The sequence below is a fragment of the Xenopus laevis genome, chromosome 1S, assembly GCF_017654675.1.
Source record: "Xenopus laevis strain J_2021 chromosome 1S, Xenopus_laevis_v10.1, whole genome shotgun sequence".
Taxonomy (NCBI): Eukaryota; Metazoa; Chordata; class Amphibia; order Anura; family Pipidae; genus Xenopus; species Xenopus laevis.
The window spans coordinates 161485340-161502258 of record NC_054372.1 but is presented as its reverse complement, the minus strand read 5'-3'; the positions used below and the strand labels follow the sequence as shown (position 1 = coordinate 161502258).

At 37.4% G+C, this 16919-nt stretch overlaps 1 protein-coding gene across 3 annotated transcripts in view; it reads left to right on the top strand.

Annotated features, from left to right (window-relative positions):
• Positions 1-16919, top strand: part of camk4.S (calcium/calmodulin-dependent protein kinase IV S homeolog) — a 99236-nt gene that overhangs the window by 35105 nt on the left and 47212 nt on the right. For 2 of the 3 annotated variants that reach the window (XM_041580441.1, XM_018244329.2), the window contains 3 exons: positions 8453-8531; positions 10403-10465; positions 10872-10954. The exons of the other annotated variant lie outside the window; for it this stretch is intronic. In XM_041580441.1, coding sequence (XP_041436375.1) covers positions 8453-8531; positions 10403-10465; positions 10872-10954 — 225 coding nt within the window. The remainder of the gene's footprint in view (positions 1-8452; positions 8532-10402; positions 10466-10871; positions 10955-16919) is intronic. 3 annotated transcript variants of the gene reach the window in all.

Sequence of the window (16919 nt, the reverse complement as noted above, 5' to 3'; positions counted from 1 at the left end):
GGTACCTCACGGATTAACCCACAGAGAATGTTAGCCCCACTGAAGGATGGTATGTATCCATGTGGGAGATGTAACCAATGTTCGAGCGTCATACGCACTAATGTCTTCACACATCCACATTCAGGAAAGCAATTTGATATACGGGGTCACTATACATGTGACTCAGGATACGTGATATATATGATCAAGTGTCCGTGTGGGCTGGCATACATAGGGGAGACGATACAACCAATCAGAGACCGAATAAGTCAACATAAATCTACGATTAGGAAGGAAGTGGTTAAATTACCAGTTCCAGCACACTTTAAATTGGCGAGACACACTGCTGCATCCCTCAGATTTCTTGTATTGGAGTCTGTTGCCCCCCCACGACGGGGGGGCAACAGACTCCTACAACTCCAAAAGAGGGAGAAATTTTGGATTCACACATTACAGACGCTGTATCCAAAAGGGCTTAACAAAGAATATGACCTTTATGCATTTATTTAAATGGTGGAGTAAGACATGATTGAGCTATGGGGATTAGACACACTGTGCATAATGACAGAAATTATGTGACACATATGTGATATTGATATAATGCTATTGGAGTGGAACTATTGTGCTACTATGTATGTGTGTGAAACAGTTAATACCATGTAAGAAGTAGGTGTGTCTAATGTTATGGGACAGGTTAAATAGGATATGATGTCATTGTGAGAAATAATGCTTGACAAAGGGGCGGGAGCTCCGAAACGTTGCATGTTTGCATGACCACTTGTATACTGGTAAAATACAAATTTTTCATTTACCTTAAATTGGTCTGGACTTTTTTGTTATATATATGATTTGTCCATGCAAATGGACTAAGTCACGGACGGGTTGAGTGCTCCACTCTATTTTTGTACAAATATATATATATATATATACACCTAGTTAAATAAACAGTTCGGTATACCAAAAAAGATTACTGCCTGCGGTTTGTTTTGTGGTTTAAATATATATATATAATATATAAGTACAGCATTCATCAGACTGGATTTAGAGTAACTGATTGGTGTAACTGAAATTCCCTGATCTTCCTCAGGGAAAAACAAACTAAGGAAGATCACCCAGGCAAGTTACGTTTTTTGTTTGGCGAGTGCTTCTCTATACTCTATATATAAATATGGGGAGGCCCATTTATCAAAGGTCAAATTTTGAATTCATGTGAATTTTTTCTTACTCTAATAAATTGAATATACACGAAATTCGATTGGGAGGTTATTTAAGAAATAATTAGAACGTCTAAAACCCGAACTAATTTAACCAACTCGAATCGAATTCGATTCAAATTAGACTGTACTTGAATCGTCTTTTTCCTCCGAAAAAACCTCAAATGTCAGGAAGGCTTTTAACATCTTCAAATGGGTCACTGGACCTCTGCCATTGACTTCTACATAAACTCGGCATGTTTTCCCAGGGTAAAGGTTTGATAAATCTTGAATTTTGAATTAAAATTCGATACAGGTTTGGCTCATTCCCAATTCGAATTTGACCAAGTTTTGACCAAAAAAACAATTTGAACATTCGAATTTCCTATTCAACCCTTGATAAATCTGCCCCATAATATATATTTGTTTGCTGCAATTGTGATTAACCTCTTTGATCTAGTATAAAACATGGACAGGCAGAAAGTGTCTAAGAATCTCCCATTTAGATCCACTATGTCTGAAGACAGGGTTGTTGGAATATTAATATAGTAGGTAAAGGAATTATTTCTATTTTACAGGTTACATCTTCAGCCCTCGCCCAAACACTACAACCTGTGGGCCAATCTCAGTGAAGTGCATTTAGAAATTAACTATTAATAACATTAGGTTTATCAGCATAAAATGATAACTTCTAAAGTGTGCATAATTTAGGGATAAACGCCAATATATCTTTGCACAATGCATTTTTTTTCATGTTGTGGACCGTAAAATGTGTTAAAAATTTTTAAAATGCCTTCAAATGTGTTAAACACACACACACACACAGGTACACACACTCCTGTGTGCATTCACACAAGTACACAAATTGATAACGGTATATAAACCTATACAGATATGGGACCTGTTATCCAGAATGCTCAGGACCTGGGATAAGGGATCTTTCTGTAATTTGGATATACTTAGAGTCTACTAGAAAATCATGTAAACATTAAATGAACCCAATAGGCTGGTTTTGCTTCCAATAAGGATTAATTATATCTTAGTTTGGATCAAGTACAAGCTACTGTTTTATTAATGCAGAGAAAAAGGAAATCATTTTTAAAAATTAGATTTATTCATTTAAAATGGAATCTATGGAAGATAGCCTTCGTGTAATTCGGAGCTTTTTAGATAACAGGTTTATAGATAATGGATCTTATACCTGTAGCAGTGTAGAGACAAACTCAAGCATAGCTACAGGTATATACACATGTGTAGAGGTACACTGGTTAAGATATGGCAACACACAAATAGGCTCAAGATTTCATGTAAATAAAAATCCTTTGACGCTAGTAAAGACATCAATTTACAGATATTCAAATTCATAAAGAAACAGCTGGATCATTATTCCTCACATGACAGTTCAGCTTGGTAAGTGAGGTTTTCTAACACAAAAAAGGCTAAATATAAAATGTGATAGATTGCACTTTGAGTTTAATAAAAGGTGTAATTGTGCAGAGCTGGTAAAGGAATAATCACATATAGCAACCCAAGGGTTGATTATCATTATCTGTCTTGCCTACAAATTTTCATCCATACTTTATCTTTCTGCTTTTCTTCTTCTGTTTGTTTATGTTAATTCCTAATGTCTCGCTTGTTTCAGTTATTAACTCTTTGTTTTTATATCATCTTTACGGTCGACTATTTCTAATATAGTGACAAAATGCCCTGTTAGAATCACCTCTCACATTCGTACTATTTAGGGTAGGGATGAAAATTGAAAAATCTAGGGGGGGTGGTGGAAGCACTCTTAAGGCTAATACAAAATATATTTAAGTATAATGGAAGTGCTGTCTCATAAGTAATTCAATATAAATGCAAATGCATATGTTTACAAAATTGCCCCAGGTTGCTCCAGTACTGTAAACCATAATGTAATTGGAAAATGTGGATTAGGAATCAATTTACAAAATGTGAGAAATGTTTTTTGAGATTTGGCTGCTGGGGTCAGTGACCCCCATTTGAAAGTTGGAAAGAGGCAGAAGATGAAAGCAAATAATGAAAAAATATATAAAAAATAAAAATAATAAAGACCAGTTGGTAAGTTAAGAACAGGACATTCCATAACATACTAAAAGTTAGCTTAAAGGTGAACTAACTTTAGAAATAAAGTACAGTAGAGTGGAGCCTTTTCAGTTTTCTGATGGCAATTGTGTCACTCAGTAATTTGTGTGGCTGGAGCATTAGATGTCTAATGCCAACTGTTTTATTAAGAAACACAGCAGTAAGACAATTAAACAATTGTCTGAATCTTTTCTGTATGCACTGGAGAACCAGGATTCGGATGCTGCTAAGCAGTTCTGGGCACAATTACATATGACAGAATGGTGTTCAAATATTCAAAGCCGCTGAACACATTATAACAACCTGACACAGGTAACAGCTCTGATAAATAATCTGATGAAGTTGTCAGTGTGTGTTTGTTTGGAATATTATTCATTAATTGCCTTCTGTGTCTGGACCTTTAGGCCATCAGTTGCCATTGTGACATCTATGCATGAAACTGGATTTTGTTTCAAATGACTCTTAATTTATTGGAATTCTTTCATAATTCCCAATACGCTGACAGAAGCCAGCTGCTAACTTTGAGTGTGGATACTCATCTGATGGCAAATACGCGCAGTCATCACACATCCATACAAAACAAATTCCGGGTGTTTCCCAAATAGATCAGATAACTGAAGCACTTACAGAAATAAGAAATCGTATTTATTAGAACTTCATATCATCCCCCATATGTGCCCTTTCCATTTTTGCCTTTATCAAGACCTACTGCTGTACTCAGGCTATTAATATATATGCAGGGTGTTCCTCTTTGCAAATATAGTTGTGTGCATCACAAGTCAAGTTCAAAATCTCAGGTCACCCCTGAACCCTGTGGTCTTCTTCCTCTAAGAGAACACCACTGATGGCAGGAAGATATTTCAGTGCATTTAAAGGAGTTGTTCAGTATAAAAATATAAACTGGGTAGAACACTACTTCCTGCTTTGCAGCTCTCTTCGTTTCCACTGATTGGTTACCAATCAATAACCAGTCATTGACTTGAGGGGAGGCCATATGGGCCATAACTGTCGCTTTTGAATCTGAGCTGAATGCTGAGGATCAATTACAAACTCACTGAACAGTTATGTCCCATGTGGTCCCACTTCAAGTCGCTGACTAACTCAGCGTTAGAGAGCTGAAAAGCAGGAAGTTGGATTCTGGCAATTATATAAGACATCCAGGCACTCCAGCCTTTATACATTACATTTTTGCCTAACTAACTATAACTATATTAGAAACATTTTTTTTATTTTGCACAGACTATCTATTTATTCAGTTTTTAGTTTTACACTGAACTGTTCCTTTAAGGGATCAAGAATTAACAATTCCTCCTCTAGTTCTATTTCAGTCCATTTTGTCCATACAGATTTGAATCTCAATGGAATTCCTTGTATAAATTACAGGTTTCAATGCTATTTATTTATTTTCTCCCATGCATTCAGATTATATATTTGATTGATGGCGATTATATAATTATTTTCTCTACCTGCTAAGAAAGATTCATTGAATTGGTAAAGATGACATTTTCTGCAACTCAGCTCATGTGAACTGTGAAGGGAAATCTGTCAAGAGAATGCAATTGTAACAATGAGAAGGATTTATGGCACTTATCCATTATAAGCTCCAGTTTGACTGCTGTGACAGGGTTTCTCAATGAATGTGTGCCAGCTTTAGAATAGTGGAAATGTACTAATTGGAGTTGCTTTTTTTGCTAAAGAGAAACCTTTGCACTTCTTTCTTATTGTTTAAGATCTTATTTAATTTCCGACAAGTTGGCCAGATAGACGTAAAAAACCCAGAAATATAAAGTCAGTGTGGGTGGAAGGATTCAGTAAGATCTGTACTGTGCCTTTAGAATGAACTTGATTCACCACTGCAGAGTGCTGTCTTGTCAGTGTTAAAATGTGTCAGCAGTCTATAATTCTCGCATTAGGCACTGTTCCCATTTGTTTTAACATGTTTTGAAAGGTATCTGGTTGCCTGGAGGGTCATTTGAATCGTGTGGTCTGAAAGCATGTTTTCTGACTTCTGTTATAATAATAATTCTGTATAAAATTACACTTATGGGCATTTGAATAATAATATTTTTTTTTGAAAAAAAGTTTTTATACAAACCCATACCTGCTCCCTGCACAATGCTGATGACCTCCCTACCTGGCCCCCTCCGCATCACATCGGGGGGCCAGAGGGCGGGTTGCAGGCCGTGAAGGGAGACAGAGGGGGCCTTTGCGACTGCGACGGGGGGCCCTGGCACTGGACATAGCCAAGGCTGGACCTTTAAGAGGGTCCTAGCCAAACATTGTACCTTCAAAGAGAACAGGAATTGAAAATGTTTGACTACTGCTTTAGGGCATTAGTATTATTCAACTACCACTATGGTTTAGTGGGTGTCAGCACCCACAGTTTTTATGGGCAGGCATTGGCAAGTTTTGAATTTGCAGCATGTTGCATTAGTGATAATTTCTGTTTCATGGTGTCCTGCGTACAATACATCTCATTGGCTGCTATTAGTTACTAGCCACGGTGCACACTATAGAATTGCATGGTGTTATATAGATAAAATGAATGTTACATTATTGGAGCAGTCTTTAATAAAACATGTGGAGCACAGGAAGAATAGGACACTGGATAATTTTGGCTATATGATTCAGTCAGCAATCACTAACTTTACAATTCTTTTCAAAATCCGGTGCAAGTGACCCATGGTCCACTCACCAGCTGCATTGTAGAATTCTAGTGAATGACATGGCACCGCACAAGAAGAAAGTTTAAAAAACCTTTATTCCAACATATACTTTTGATCTGTGACAATTGCAATGTTTCTGGCCTGCTCCCGGCCCTTTATCAAACTTTGTCTTGAACGGTGCTATATCGTTTACTAGAATTTTACAATGGCTAGTTTTGTCAACATACTTTTGCTGATTTCAGGTTTCCTGGCTGGAAAAAACAGGTACCAAGAAAGTTGGAATCTATGGTGTTAAAGACATTCTATTGGGTTAACATTTCTAGCTTTCAGAGCAATGCTACAATGATCATAACAAGTCTGATTGCACATGAACATAATGAGACATCAGCTTTATCCAAAGTATAGGCAAAAAGGTCTTGATAATTATATTAGTTGAGGTAGTAACATAAATAGAGGTGAGACCATTGCTTGGCCTGGATATTATGTAGCACACGTTGCTAATACTTCATATATTTATAGAAATTTCTTCTTGAAGCTAATGAGGTTTGTGTCCATTAGGATTGGAATAAAGAGTGGCTGACTAACAGGGAACAATGAACTGTGAATCACTGCAGCTTTCTTTCAGACCAATCAGTACCCGAGTTCAAGAACTCCTCACATCATCTCCATCTCCTGGGCATCAAAATATCTGCTTAAACCTGTAATATTGACAAGACAAGAACTGATTGTACCTGGAAGCTGCGCAGTGGAAAATTAAAGAGCTTTATAAAATGATACAGCTATTGTAATAATTACAAATTGAACCACTAAAAAACCATAACACTAAATTCAGTTAATAATTAGTGATGGGCGAATTTCTCCAGTTTCGCTTCGCCAAAAAATTAGCAATTTCCTGCGAAGTTCGCGAAATGGCAAAAATTCACGAACGAAATTCACGAACGCTAAATATTTTTGATGCCGGTGACAATTCCGACACTAATTAAAGTCAATGGGCATCTAGAATTGTCACCGGCGGCGGAATTCACGGGCGAGGGAAAATTTTTTTCGGCAATTCCACAAATGTATTCGCCGGCGGCGAAACGCGGAAATTCGGTGCAAATTCGTGCCATCACTATTGATAATGTTGGATGTGAAGCTAAGCAAGTGGCTACGGTTTATTACCAATCTTTTCCCTGGAAATATCTAGCATGAGTTGTTTTGTGATATAAGGGATTTTTATGGTGCCAGTTCAAATATATTTGATAGAGAAGCTAACTGTACCACTACCATAACCAGAATTGCTTAGGTAACCAAATTAAACCCTTTTCCGGTCGTCTGGTAGTTGACCAAATGATCATATCAGGTGGAAAGGCCTATTAATCTGTTGCAGTTATAAACATAAAATGATCCAGAGTTTGGTGTAGAGCGCAGGGGAAAAAGTTCTCCTAGAATGAGCAAATGTTGATAGGACATGTAATATAAAATATTTAAACTACTATTTTTAAAAATGTTACTTCCACATTTAGATTTTCCTGTGGGATCTTGTTAGCAGCAGCTGGTAACTGATGGGAGTAAAAACTATTTAACTGATTGGGGTAAAAGCTATTTAATTATATGTGTTATTTTTGCATTGTGTCACAATGCTGGTTTATGTATGTGTGCTTGTAGGAGGACTGTGAAAACAAAAGTGGTCAATAGCGACATTAAAGGGAAACTACCTGAAACCCTGAGTCAACTAAATGAACTATTTTCATAAAAATATACTTTTCTTTCCATATGTGCCATTGGATAATCCTAATTAGAAAAACTGCCATTTTAAAAGGGCTGATCACCTTTGAGTTAACTGTTTAGTATGATGTAGAGAGTGATTTTCCAAGATAATTTAAAATTGGTTTTAATTTTTTATTTTTTGTGGTTTTTGAGTTATTTAGCTTTTTATTCAGCAGCTCTCCAGTTGACAATTTCAGCAATCTGGTTGCTAGGATCCAGGTTACCCTAACAACCATGCACTGATTTGAATAAGAGACTGGAAAGATTAGTAATAAAAAGTAGCAATAACAATACATTTGTAGCCTTACAGAGCATTTGTTTTTAGATGGGGTCAGTGACCCCATTTGAAAGCTGAGTCAGAAGAAGGAGGCAAATAATGCAAAAACTATAAAAAATAAATGAAGACCAATTGAAAAGTTGCTGAAAATTTGTCATTCTAAAACATAGTAAAAGTTAACTTAAAGGTGAACCACCCCTTGGGGGCCACCCTCTGTTCACTAAAGTTCACTAAAAAAACACTATTCCCCCCACATTTTGCACAGAACAGAAGCGCCACGTTAATTTAAAAAAAAAAAGGTGGAATAGAGTTCTGAAAAAAATATTAAGCAAGAAAAAAATAAATATATTGCAAATAATATACAATTCAAACACAATAAATTGTGTACTACAGTATAGCAGTGTTTGATGATACTTTATGTAGACAGGGTCATTCAATTCAACTGTATTCTGTCCCAATAGTAATTTGATCTTTCCTGCCTATAGGGGTGCTACATCAGTTGTGTACAGGTACAGACAGAAAGGAACCCAGAGACCTTATGCTGTCAAAATGCTGAAGAAAACTGTAAGTTGGAATTATTTAATTATAACATTTTATGATGTATTACATGACTCTAATGTAAGATAATGAAGCACAAAGAAATTGAGGCAATTTTAGACTGTAGTAAAGGCACCGGCAGGTAATTGGGATAGACCTTATAGCAGAAGCTTGGCACAAGCTCTACAGTATATGCAGTTGAGCACTAGTTAATTTATTAGTTTGCCAATGTGTCATAGTAATGGAAATGAAATACTGCAGAGCTTAGTAGAAATTAGAACAGAATAGGTCGACATTTGCTAGGGTTTTTCTAGTTCCCACAAACTTTTCAGACTAGTTCATAGTTTAGTGGTGGGCTGATATATTTTAGTTTCTTAAGTCTTGCTTTACATCAAGCAGCCTTTTGTCATTTTAAACGTGGGCTGCAAAAGAGCACTGCCAGCTGAGTGACTTTTTAAAACATGCTGTACTGCAAAGTTCTCTGTGGGCAGACCGAATGGGAATGCAGACTGATCAAGCAATACAATTTGTGTCTTTCCAACACTGCATGAGTAGGCACACTGGGTAGTGCACAATGGGTAGTATAAGGTTCTGTAAAAGAAGCAACTTATTATTTTACTAAACATATTCATTATGTATGTCATAACGAATCCCCTTAAGATTTCATAATGACTGGACTCTGTTGCAAAGGTTTTATGGGAATGTAATGATGTATGGATGGGCACTGAATGAATGAGCGCACTTTTGTAAAGGATAACTGAATCCTAAAATGCCATATTTTTTATACTGAATTTATTGCACCAGAGTAAAGTTTCAGCTTGTCAGCTTGTCAATAGCAGCAATGATCCTGATCAGGATATCTTCCAACTGTAAATGGGACATCTGCCATTGCTTTCTACATGATCTCAGCAGGTTTGAGATGGAGTATTTTTTTATTCAGACTTTTAACACTATTGGGGTTTAATAAATCGTGAAAAAATTGAAGGTTTCTTTCCTACGAATAATGGCATTTTCCCCTTTAAAATTCCAGGGCAGAGCACAAACGCCTGCAGGCTACTGTAAAGTATATGTGCTCGTGCAGACCAATCCTCCCAGGCTCTGTGCTGTCGGAAAAAAACCTACAGGGGGGAAAAAAAGCTCTGGTATTCTGTCCAGCACTGCCCGGTACACAGCAGGGCAGGCCCCATCAGGGAGCACGGACCCTGGAGCAGCTGCACCCTTTGTGCCCCTGGTAGTTCCGCCACTGATTATTTATAAAGATCAAAGAATGCAAAAGGTTAGGCAAAAGATTATATTCATTCTGCATAAGGAAACTATAGCAGCGGAAGCTCGATAATGGACGGCACCATTTTTGTATATAAGAAGCCTTTATTGTTACATGGCTACGACCAGAGATACAGTAACATTTCGAGCCACATCATGGCTCTTTGTCAAACTATAGGAAACTCTAGCAGCAGTACAGGCACTGTTTGACAGTGAAGATATGGTCTTTTGAAATTATCTGCTGAAACGACATACTACTACATTTTTTGTAGTACAGAAACTGTCTTTGGGCCCTCTTGTTAGGTTTGTATAGTAAGCCAATGCAAATAAATGGTGAGACATAATTTGTAGCCTAATCCTTTGCAAGGGGTTATTATGTTTGCTTTTGTAAAACTAGTTATTTATCAGGATCTGCCGTATATATCCCAATACATGATGAGCTATATGGGTTCTGGTCTGGTGCAGCACACAAACAATATATACAGTATTCTTGTGACAGGTGCAGTTAAATAATATGAATATTTTAGAATACAGCTTAGGGATTCACAGAAATTTTATGATATCTTTGTATTAGTGAGTATTGTAAGGGTCTCCATTTACTAAACATGCCTTGCTTGTGTGTGTTTTTTAACCAGGTAGATAAGAAAATTGTCCGCACAGAGATTGGCGTACTACTCCGTCTTTCACACCCAAATATAGTGAGTTGATAAATTTACCTGTGATACAAGATTTAACACATACATATGGGAGGAAAGAGGGAAGGGTGACAAAAAGAAAGAAAGAAGTAAAGAGGGAAGGGGGGACGAAAGAAGGAAAGCGATAAGGGGGGGGAAGAAGGGAAAGAAAGAAGAAAAGCGAGAAGGGGGAAGAAGGGGAAAAAAAGAAGAAAAGTGCGAATGGGGGAAGAAGGGAAAGAGGGAAAGGGGAATGAAAGGAAAGATGGAAGGGTTAGAAGGTTTGGGATTATATAATACTATTCCCAACACGATTAGAAAGAATATATGGGTTTTTTAAATCATACATTATTTCCTATCACTCTTACTGGAATATTTAAATACATATTATTGAATTGTTCTGTAACAATCTTTACCACATTTTTTATAGATAAAATTAAAGGAGATATTTGAAACCCCTACAGAAATTAGCCTTGTACTTGAGCTGGTGACAGGAGGCGAGTTATTTGACAGGTGAGTAATGTGGCTTTTCTAGATGCAGAATAAACAGAAAAGTATTAATGTTGCAGTTTCATTCCATCCCTCTTCATCACTTTGTTTGACACAATGATGGGTCTTAAAGTTGTTCATTACAATATCATTGCCAGATTTATCTTAAAACGCTCCACTGAATATACAGATGCAGCCACTTTGGTTTGTCTGTTTGACACAGAATAACTAAACACAGATATCCCATTTATCTCATTTAACACAGAAAACTGCATCACAACATCCCATCTAATTAAAGCATTCACCATTGTGAACAATGGTGCTTTGGTATGCTAATGAAAAGGTTAAATGCATTAAATGAGTTAAGATGACTTTAGATAGCACAGTTTATTCAATTAACCCTGATTCATGACGCATTTAACTCACAAATCAAAGTGGCTTCATCTGTAGTTCCGTATCTTACACGTTCCATCTTTTCTTATTAAACTGAATGCACCACATACAACACATATCACTTCCCTCTGGGTCTTATTGTGTCATTTATTTTATTTTATTTTCCACTGAAAAGTCTGAAAAGTCTTGTCTGTTTAAATGACCAGAATTAAGAATTCAGGGATATATGAACTATGTCTATTATTTAAAACTTCTCCAAATGCATCTCCAAAAATAAGCATGGTATATACCAATTTAAACTAGAAAGGGAAGTTTGAGAACAAACTTCTTGTTGGTTTGAAAAATGTGAACTCACTCATGAAATCTGATTGGCTCTTGTTGGCTCCACCCACTTTTGTGAGTTGTTTTTTCTTTTAACCCTAGTCCCCCAGTGACCAACAATGAAAAGTTTGGGGACACTGGCATCAAATATGTGAGAATGGCAGCAGTTTAAATTTCCTCATTCAAAGTTAATGCTGTTTTTGGTTCCTCTCACTTTTGGGTGTCCAACCAATATCCCCTTTTCATTCAGGTTGATTCCATGACTATGTGATTCAAGTTTGTTGAGTAAAGCTGTAAAAGTGGCATGAATTAAAAGTTCCCCTTTCATAGTTAATGTTGTTGGCACCTCCCACTTTTGGGCATCCAAACAATATTGCCTTTTCATTCAGGTTGACCGCATCACTATGTGATTCAAGTTTAATGAGTGTGGCCTCAAAGCAGTAAGAGTGGCAGAAACTTAAAATTCCCAAGTCAATAGGTGAAATTTGATTGACTGTTGTTGGCTCCTCCAACTTTTGGGCATCCAGCAAATGTTGCTGTTTCATTCAGAGTGACTCCATGATTATGTGATTCAAGTTTGGTGAGTGCAGCTTCAAAGCTGTAAGAGTGTCAGCAGTCTAAAAATCTTCCCTGTCAAAGTCAATGGAAAAATTGGGGTTTTCGGAGTATTGCCCCAAAAAGACAGAGGGAGGGATCACTTAGAAAAGCACAAGCAACCAGCTCCGCTATAGGTTGAAGAAGTGTAGAGCATTTGGGTGTTGTAACCCTAAAACTGTAGGAGGAGTAACCTTTAGAAAATTGAGGGCACCAAGAATAAGAAGAGGAAGAATAAGCTGAAGTCAAAGAACAATATGTTGGTTTTTTCAAACCAACATAATTATATCAATCAAAGCAATTTAGAAAATATTGTTAAAATAAAAATCAGATGTGTTGGTAGACACCAAGGGGGAACGTAGGCATCCATTATTTAGAGAGTCCAAGGGAAGGGTAAATAAAACATTTTGGATGGTATTTACAGTATTACAGTATTTACAGTAGGTAAAGCATCACTGTTGATTGGGTTTATACTCACTGTAGGTGCAAATGTATCTCTTTATTATTAGATCAGCATTTAATCATTGTCATTCAAGATGTATTCATAGTTTAAAACAATGTTCTTAATTTTAAAGGACCTTATGTTAGAAATGTAATATGAGCGATTAGATGAAGAGCATTCAAGTCTTATTAGCTGGGATTTAATATTATCTTCCTTAAGCCTTTCTAACTAGACAAAGCTATAAGTAGGATCAGCTGCAATAGCTAAGGTTATGGAAGCATGACACAGAAGAGATGGCGGCTAGGAGGTAGCAGAATATAAAATAGTATGCTTAATAATGTAAGGTATAGAAAAGCTGTACATAGTGAAATAGTAAAAATTAAGATGCAACTCAGCCTTATAGATATTGTGATGTTGTCTTTTTTGGACAGAAAAAAACCCACCCAAACTGTAATGTGTCATAGCCCTTAAATATTTCCTCCTCCATAATTCTTGTTGGTTGGGGCTGTCAGGTCAGTAGGGGAGATCATGCCCAAGTCTTGGTTTAAGGACATGTCCAAAGGCATGGTATCAGAAGCTTTAAACAAAATTGTAGTCAAAGTTTAGACACAGGGCCAGATAAAAATCTCAATACGGCCTACAAATGGGCACTGAGCATGAGTTGGGCTGAATTTAGTGATGGCACAGTGAGGTCACACCTGTGCCCTATTGGCTGTCTTTATTATAACATCACAGAGCAACCTTACATTATGTATACAAATCCCCAGAAACAAAAGTACTTCATATAACTACATTATTTTTATTTTGATGACATCATTATTTGTTTTTATTTTGATGACATCATGATTCTATGTCAGCTAAACCTTAAAGGAGAACTAAACCTCCTCCTAAACTAGACCTCTTCTACCCCCTCCATTGCTCGCTTCGTTGCCCCCACTCAAGCTCCCTTCCCGCAGTATTTATTCTTTTTTGCTGACCTGCTTTAAAATTGCAGAGTTGCTTGACTGTGTTCTCATCCTCTTCTGACAGTTGCTGATACGTGAGGGAGCATGCGCAGCAGAAGCTGATTCAGGGCATAGATTTAAGTGCGCATACTTCTCCAAGATCCATGTCGCCATTCTACAGAAGAAGATTCATCTAAAAAGAATAAATACAGTGGGCCGGGAGCTTGGAGTGGGGGCAGTGAAGTGAGCAGTGGAGGGGGTCAAGGGTTTAGTTTTCCTTTACAGGCACCTTGATACCAAATAAAATACATTTGTTATCCAAAGACTTTGTTTAATTCCCTGGTCCAACTCACTTAGTTTAAAGGCAACCTCAGCAATTTCCTGTGTGCACTCAATAGAGAATGTCATGCTATCAGTGTATGCTAAACAAAGAATGGAGAGCAGGAAATCAGACTTTTCTCTGCCAGCTTTTATTTACCAGAATAGAGGATGCTTAGTGTACCACTAGATTAGGTCCTTCATTCCTCTATACAGCCAGTCTTGAGCCTGACTTACTTAACACATGGCATACTCATCTACCAAGAGAACAGCTAATTTAGAACTGCTATGGTGACAACCCTTTTCTAACAGTAACAGGAGTTGTTTGCTTCCCTAATGGCCATTTCACCTTATCCGTTATATACCTATGGCACATGGCAGTCGTGGCGTTTTGGTGGTGACTCGCTGCAAAATGTCACACATTTAAGAGCAGCATAAGAGCCCTATTTCCCTATGAAGAAACCAACTAGATAATGATTCTTTGTTCCTTTTTTCTATTTCATGGTCGAAAATGCACTTAGCATTTCTAACCAGACAAATAAACTACACAGGATATCAATTGAAATCTCTCAATTCATTTTGCAGCAAGATAAACCACACATGATTGTCTGGAAGCAATATAAAGGTATTGTTATGGTCCTTTTTTTTTTTACTTGAAAACCCAGGAAAAAATGATTATTATTATGAGTCATCCTGAGAAAAGTGTGGTCATTACCGTAAAAGTCCCTGTGTATTGTAAAATTTAACTTTTAAAATAATAATATAAAATAAATAAATAAAAAACATTGCATTTGGAACTGTACTGTGTGTGGTGTATAAAAACATGAAAATGCAAGTCTATAGACATACAAGAACTGGCACTTAGCCCCCATTCTCATTAATATTCAGGACATTTTTAAAGGAAATGTTGACAATCTTAGAACATTTGCAATTTAGTTAGTTTCCTAGTTTTCAAGACATTAGCCATTATTAAACTGCTAATACAAGTATGGGACCTGTTATTCAGAATGCTTGCTACTTGGGACTTTCTGGATAATGGATCTTTTTGTAATTTGGATCTTCATGCCTTAAATCTACTAGGAAATCCCGTAAACATTAAATAAACCCAATAGATTGGTACTGCTTCCAATACAGATTAATTATATCTTAGTTTAGGTACTGTTTTATTATTACAGAGGAAAAGGAAATCATTTAAAACAATTATTATTTGGATAAAATGGAGTCTATGGGAGACTGCCTGTTCTTAATTCTGATCGTTCTGTATAACAGGTTTCCAGATAATGGATCCCATACCTGTGTAAAGAATGTGTAACAACAGTTCCCCCTAGTCACTTCGACCAACTGGCTACAGTTGACTTAAAATTCATTTCCCGAGAAAAGGAAAGTCTTACCATGTTGTTCTAATTAGAAACGAATGTTAAAGGGGACCCGTCACCCAAAAAAATTATTCAAAATCCTATTTTATCACATTAGTCAAGCCAAATGAACTTTAATTACACTATATAAATTATTTGAATCTTGTTTCCTTTAGTCTGGGAATTCATAATTATGACAAGCAGGCAGGAGCCATTTTGTGGACACTGTTATTAAGACGAGCCTTGCATCATCTCAGAATCTTGTTTGTGCACCAGAATGGGGGACCGATGTCCATCCCCATGCCCTGGCTACACAATTAAATGGTAAAGAGAACGGGGGAATATGTAGAGAGCAGTGACATCTAAGAAGTGCTGAATGGAAAGTGAAAGTATTTGATTGACAGCTAAGATTTAAATGAGTTTACAGCAGCTATGAATGCTTTAATAAAAAATTGAAATTGGATTTCATGTTTAATTTGAAAAGGACTTTTATTATACAGATTTGTGTGTCTGGGTGACAGGTCCACTTTAATGAGCAGAGAAGAGTCATCTGTTGTTTCTCTGTTTTACCTTCAAGCCGCAGACTACTAATATTTTTGAACAAACATGCTTAGTAGAGCACTCTGCTCGATTTATAATTAATTTGTTTAATTTTACCATTTCTTTTCAATGTATGACTCAGTGAAGCTGAAATGGAAGGTTTTATAGATACTATATAGAAGGGCAGGAAAGAGAGATTTTTGTACTTACCGTTAAATCTTTTTCTCTTGTCCTATATTGGGGGACACAGGCACCATGGGGATGAAGATCCTGCAGCTGGAGATGGACACTATGTTGCAAAAAATGACTCCGCCTCCTGCTCTGGGCTTCATCCCCTGCCTCCTCCTATTACCCTCAGTTTCAACCGAAGAAGGAGCAAAACAGCCCAAAACAGAAGAGAAGTTCAATAGAAAAAACACCCTCTAACAACCATTCAAAAACATGAATGAGAGAACAACTGAAGAAAAAACCGGCACAACGGTGCGAGAAAAAACAGTATCAGAATAGGGAGGGAAGGCCTGTGTCCCCCAATATAGGACAAGAGAAAAAGATTTAACGGTAAGTACAAAAATCTCTCTTTCTCTTGCCTAATTGGGGGACACAGGCACCATGGGGATGTCCCAAAGCACCCCCAAGGGTGGGATACTGGCCACTACGGTGCCTAGCATGGCTGCCCTGAGCACCTTCCTCCCGAAAGCAGCATCGGCTGAAGCGTGCGTGTGGAGCCTGTAGAAGCGAGTGAAAGTATGGAGGGATGCCCACGTGGCCGCCCTACATATTTGGTCTGCAGAAGCTTGGTGTCGGAATGCCCACGAAGTACTGAGTGAACATGTAGAATGGGCATTCATCTTGAGCGGTGGAACTTGCCCCCTGATAGAGTAGGCTCTGGAAATGACGGACCTGATCCACTTGGATAACGTCGTCGTGGCTGCCGTGGTTCCCCGTTTGGCCCCGGTAGGGATAATGAAAAGGGCAGCCGTTTTCCGAATAGATGCAGTGGCTTTTAAGTAGCATGATATTGCCCTGACGATATCTAGGTTGTGCAGCTTGCGCTCGATGGGATGCTAGGGATCCGGGCAGAG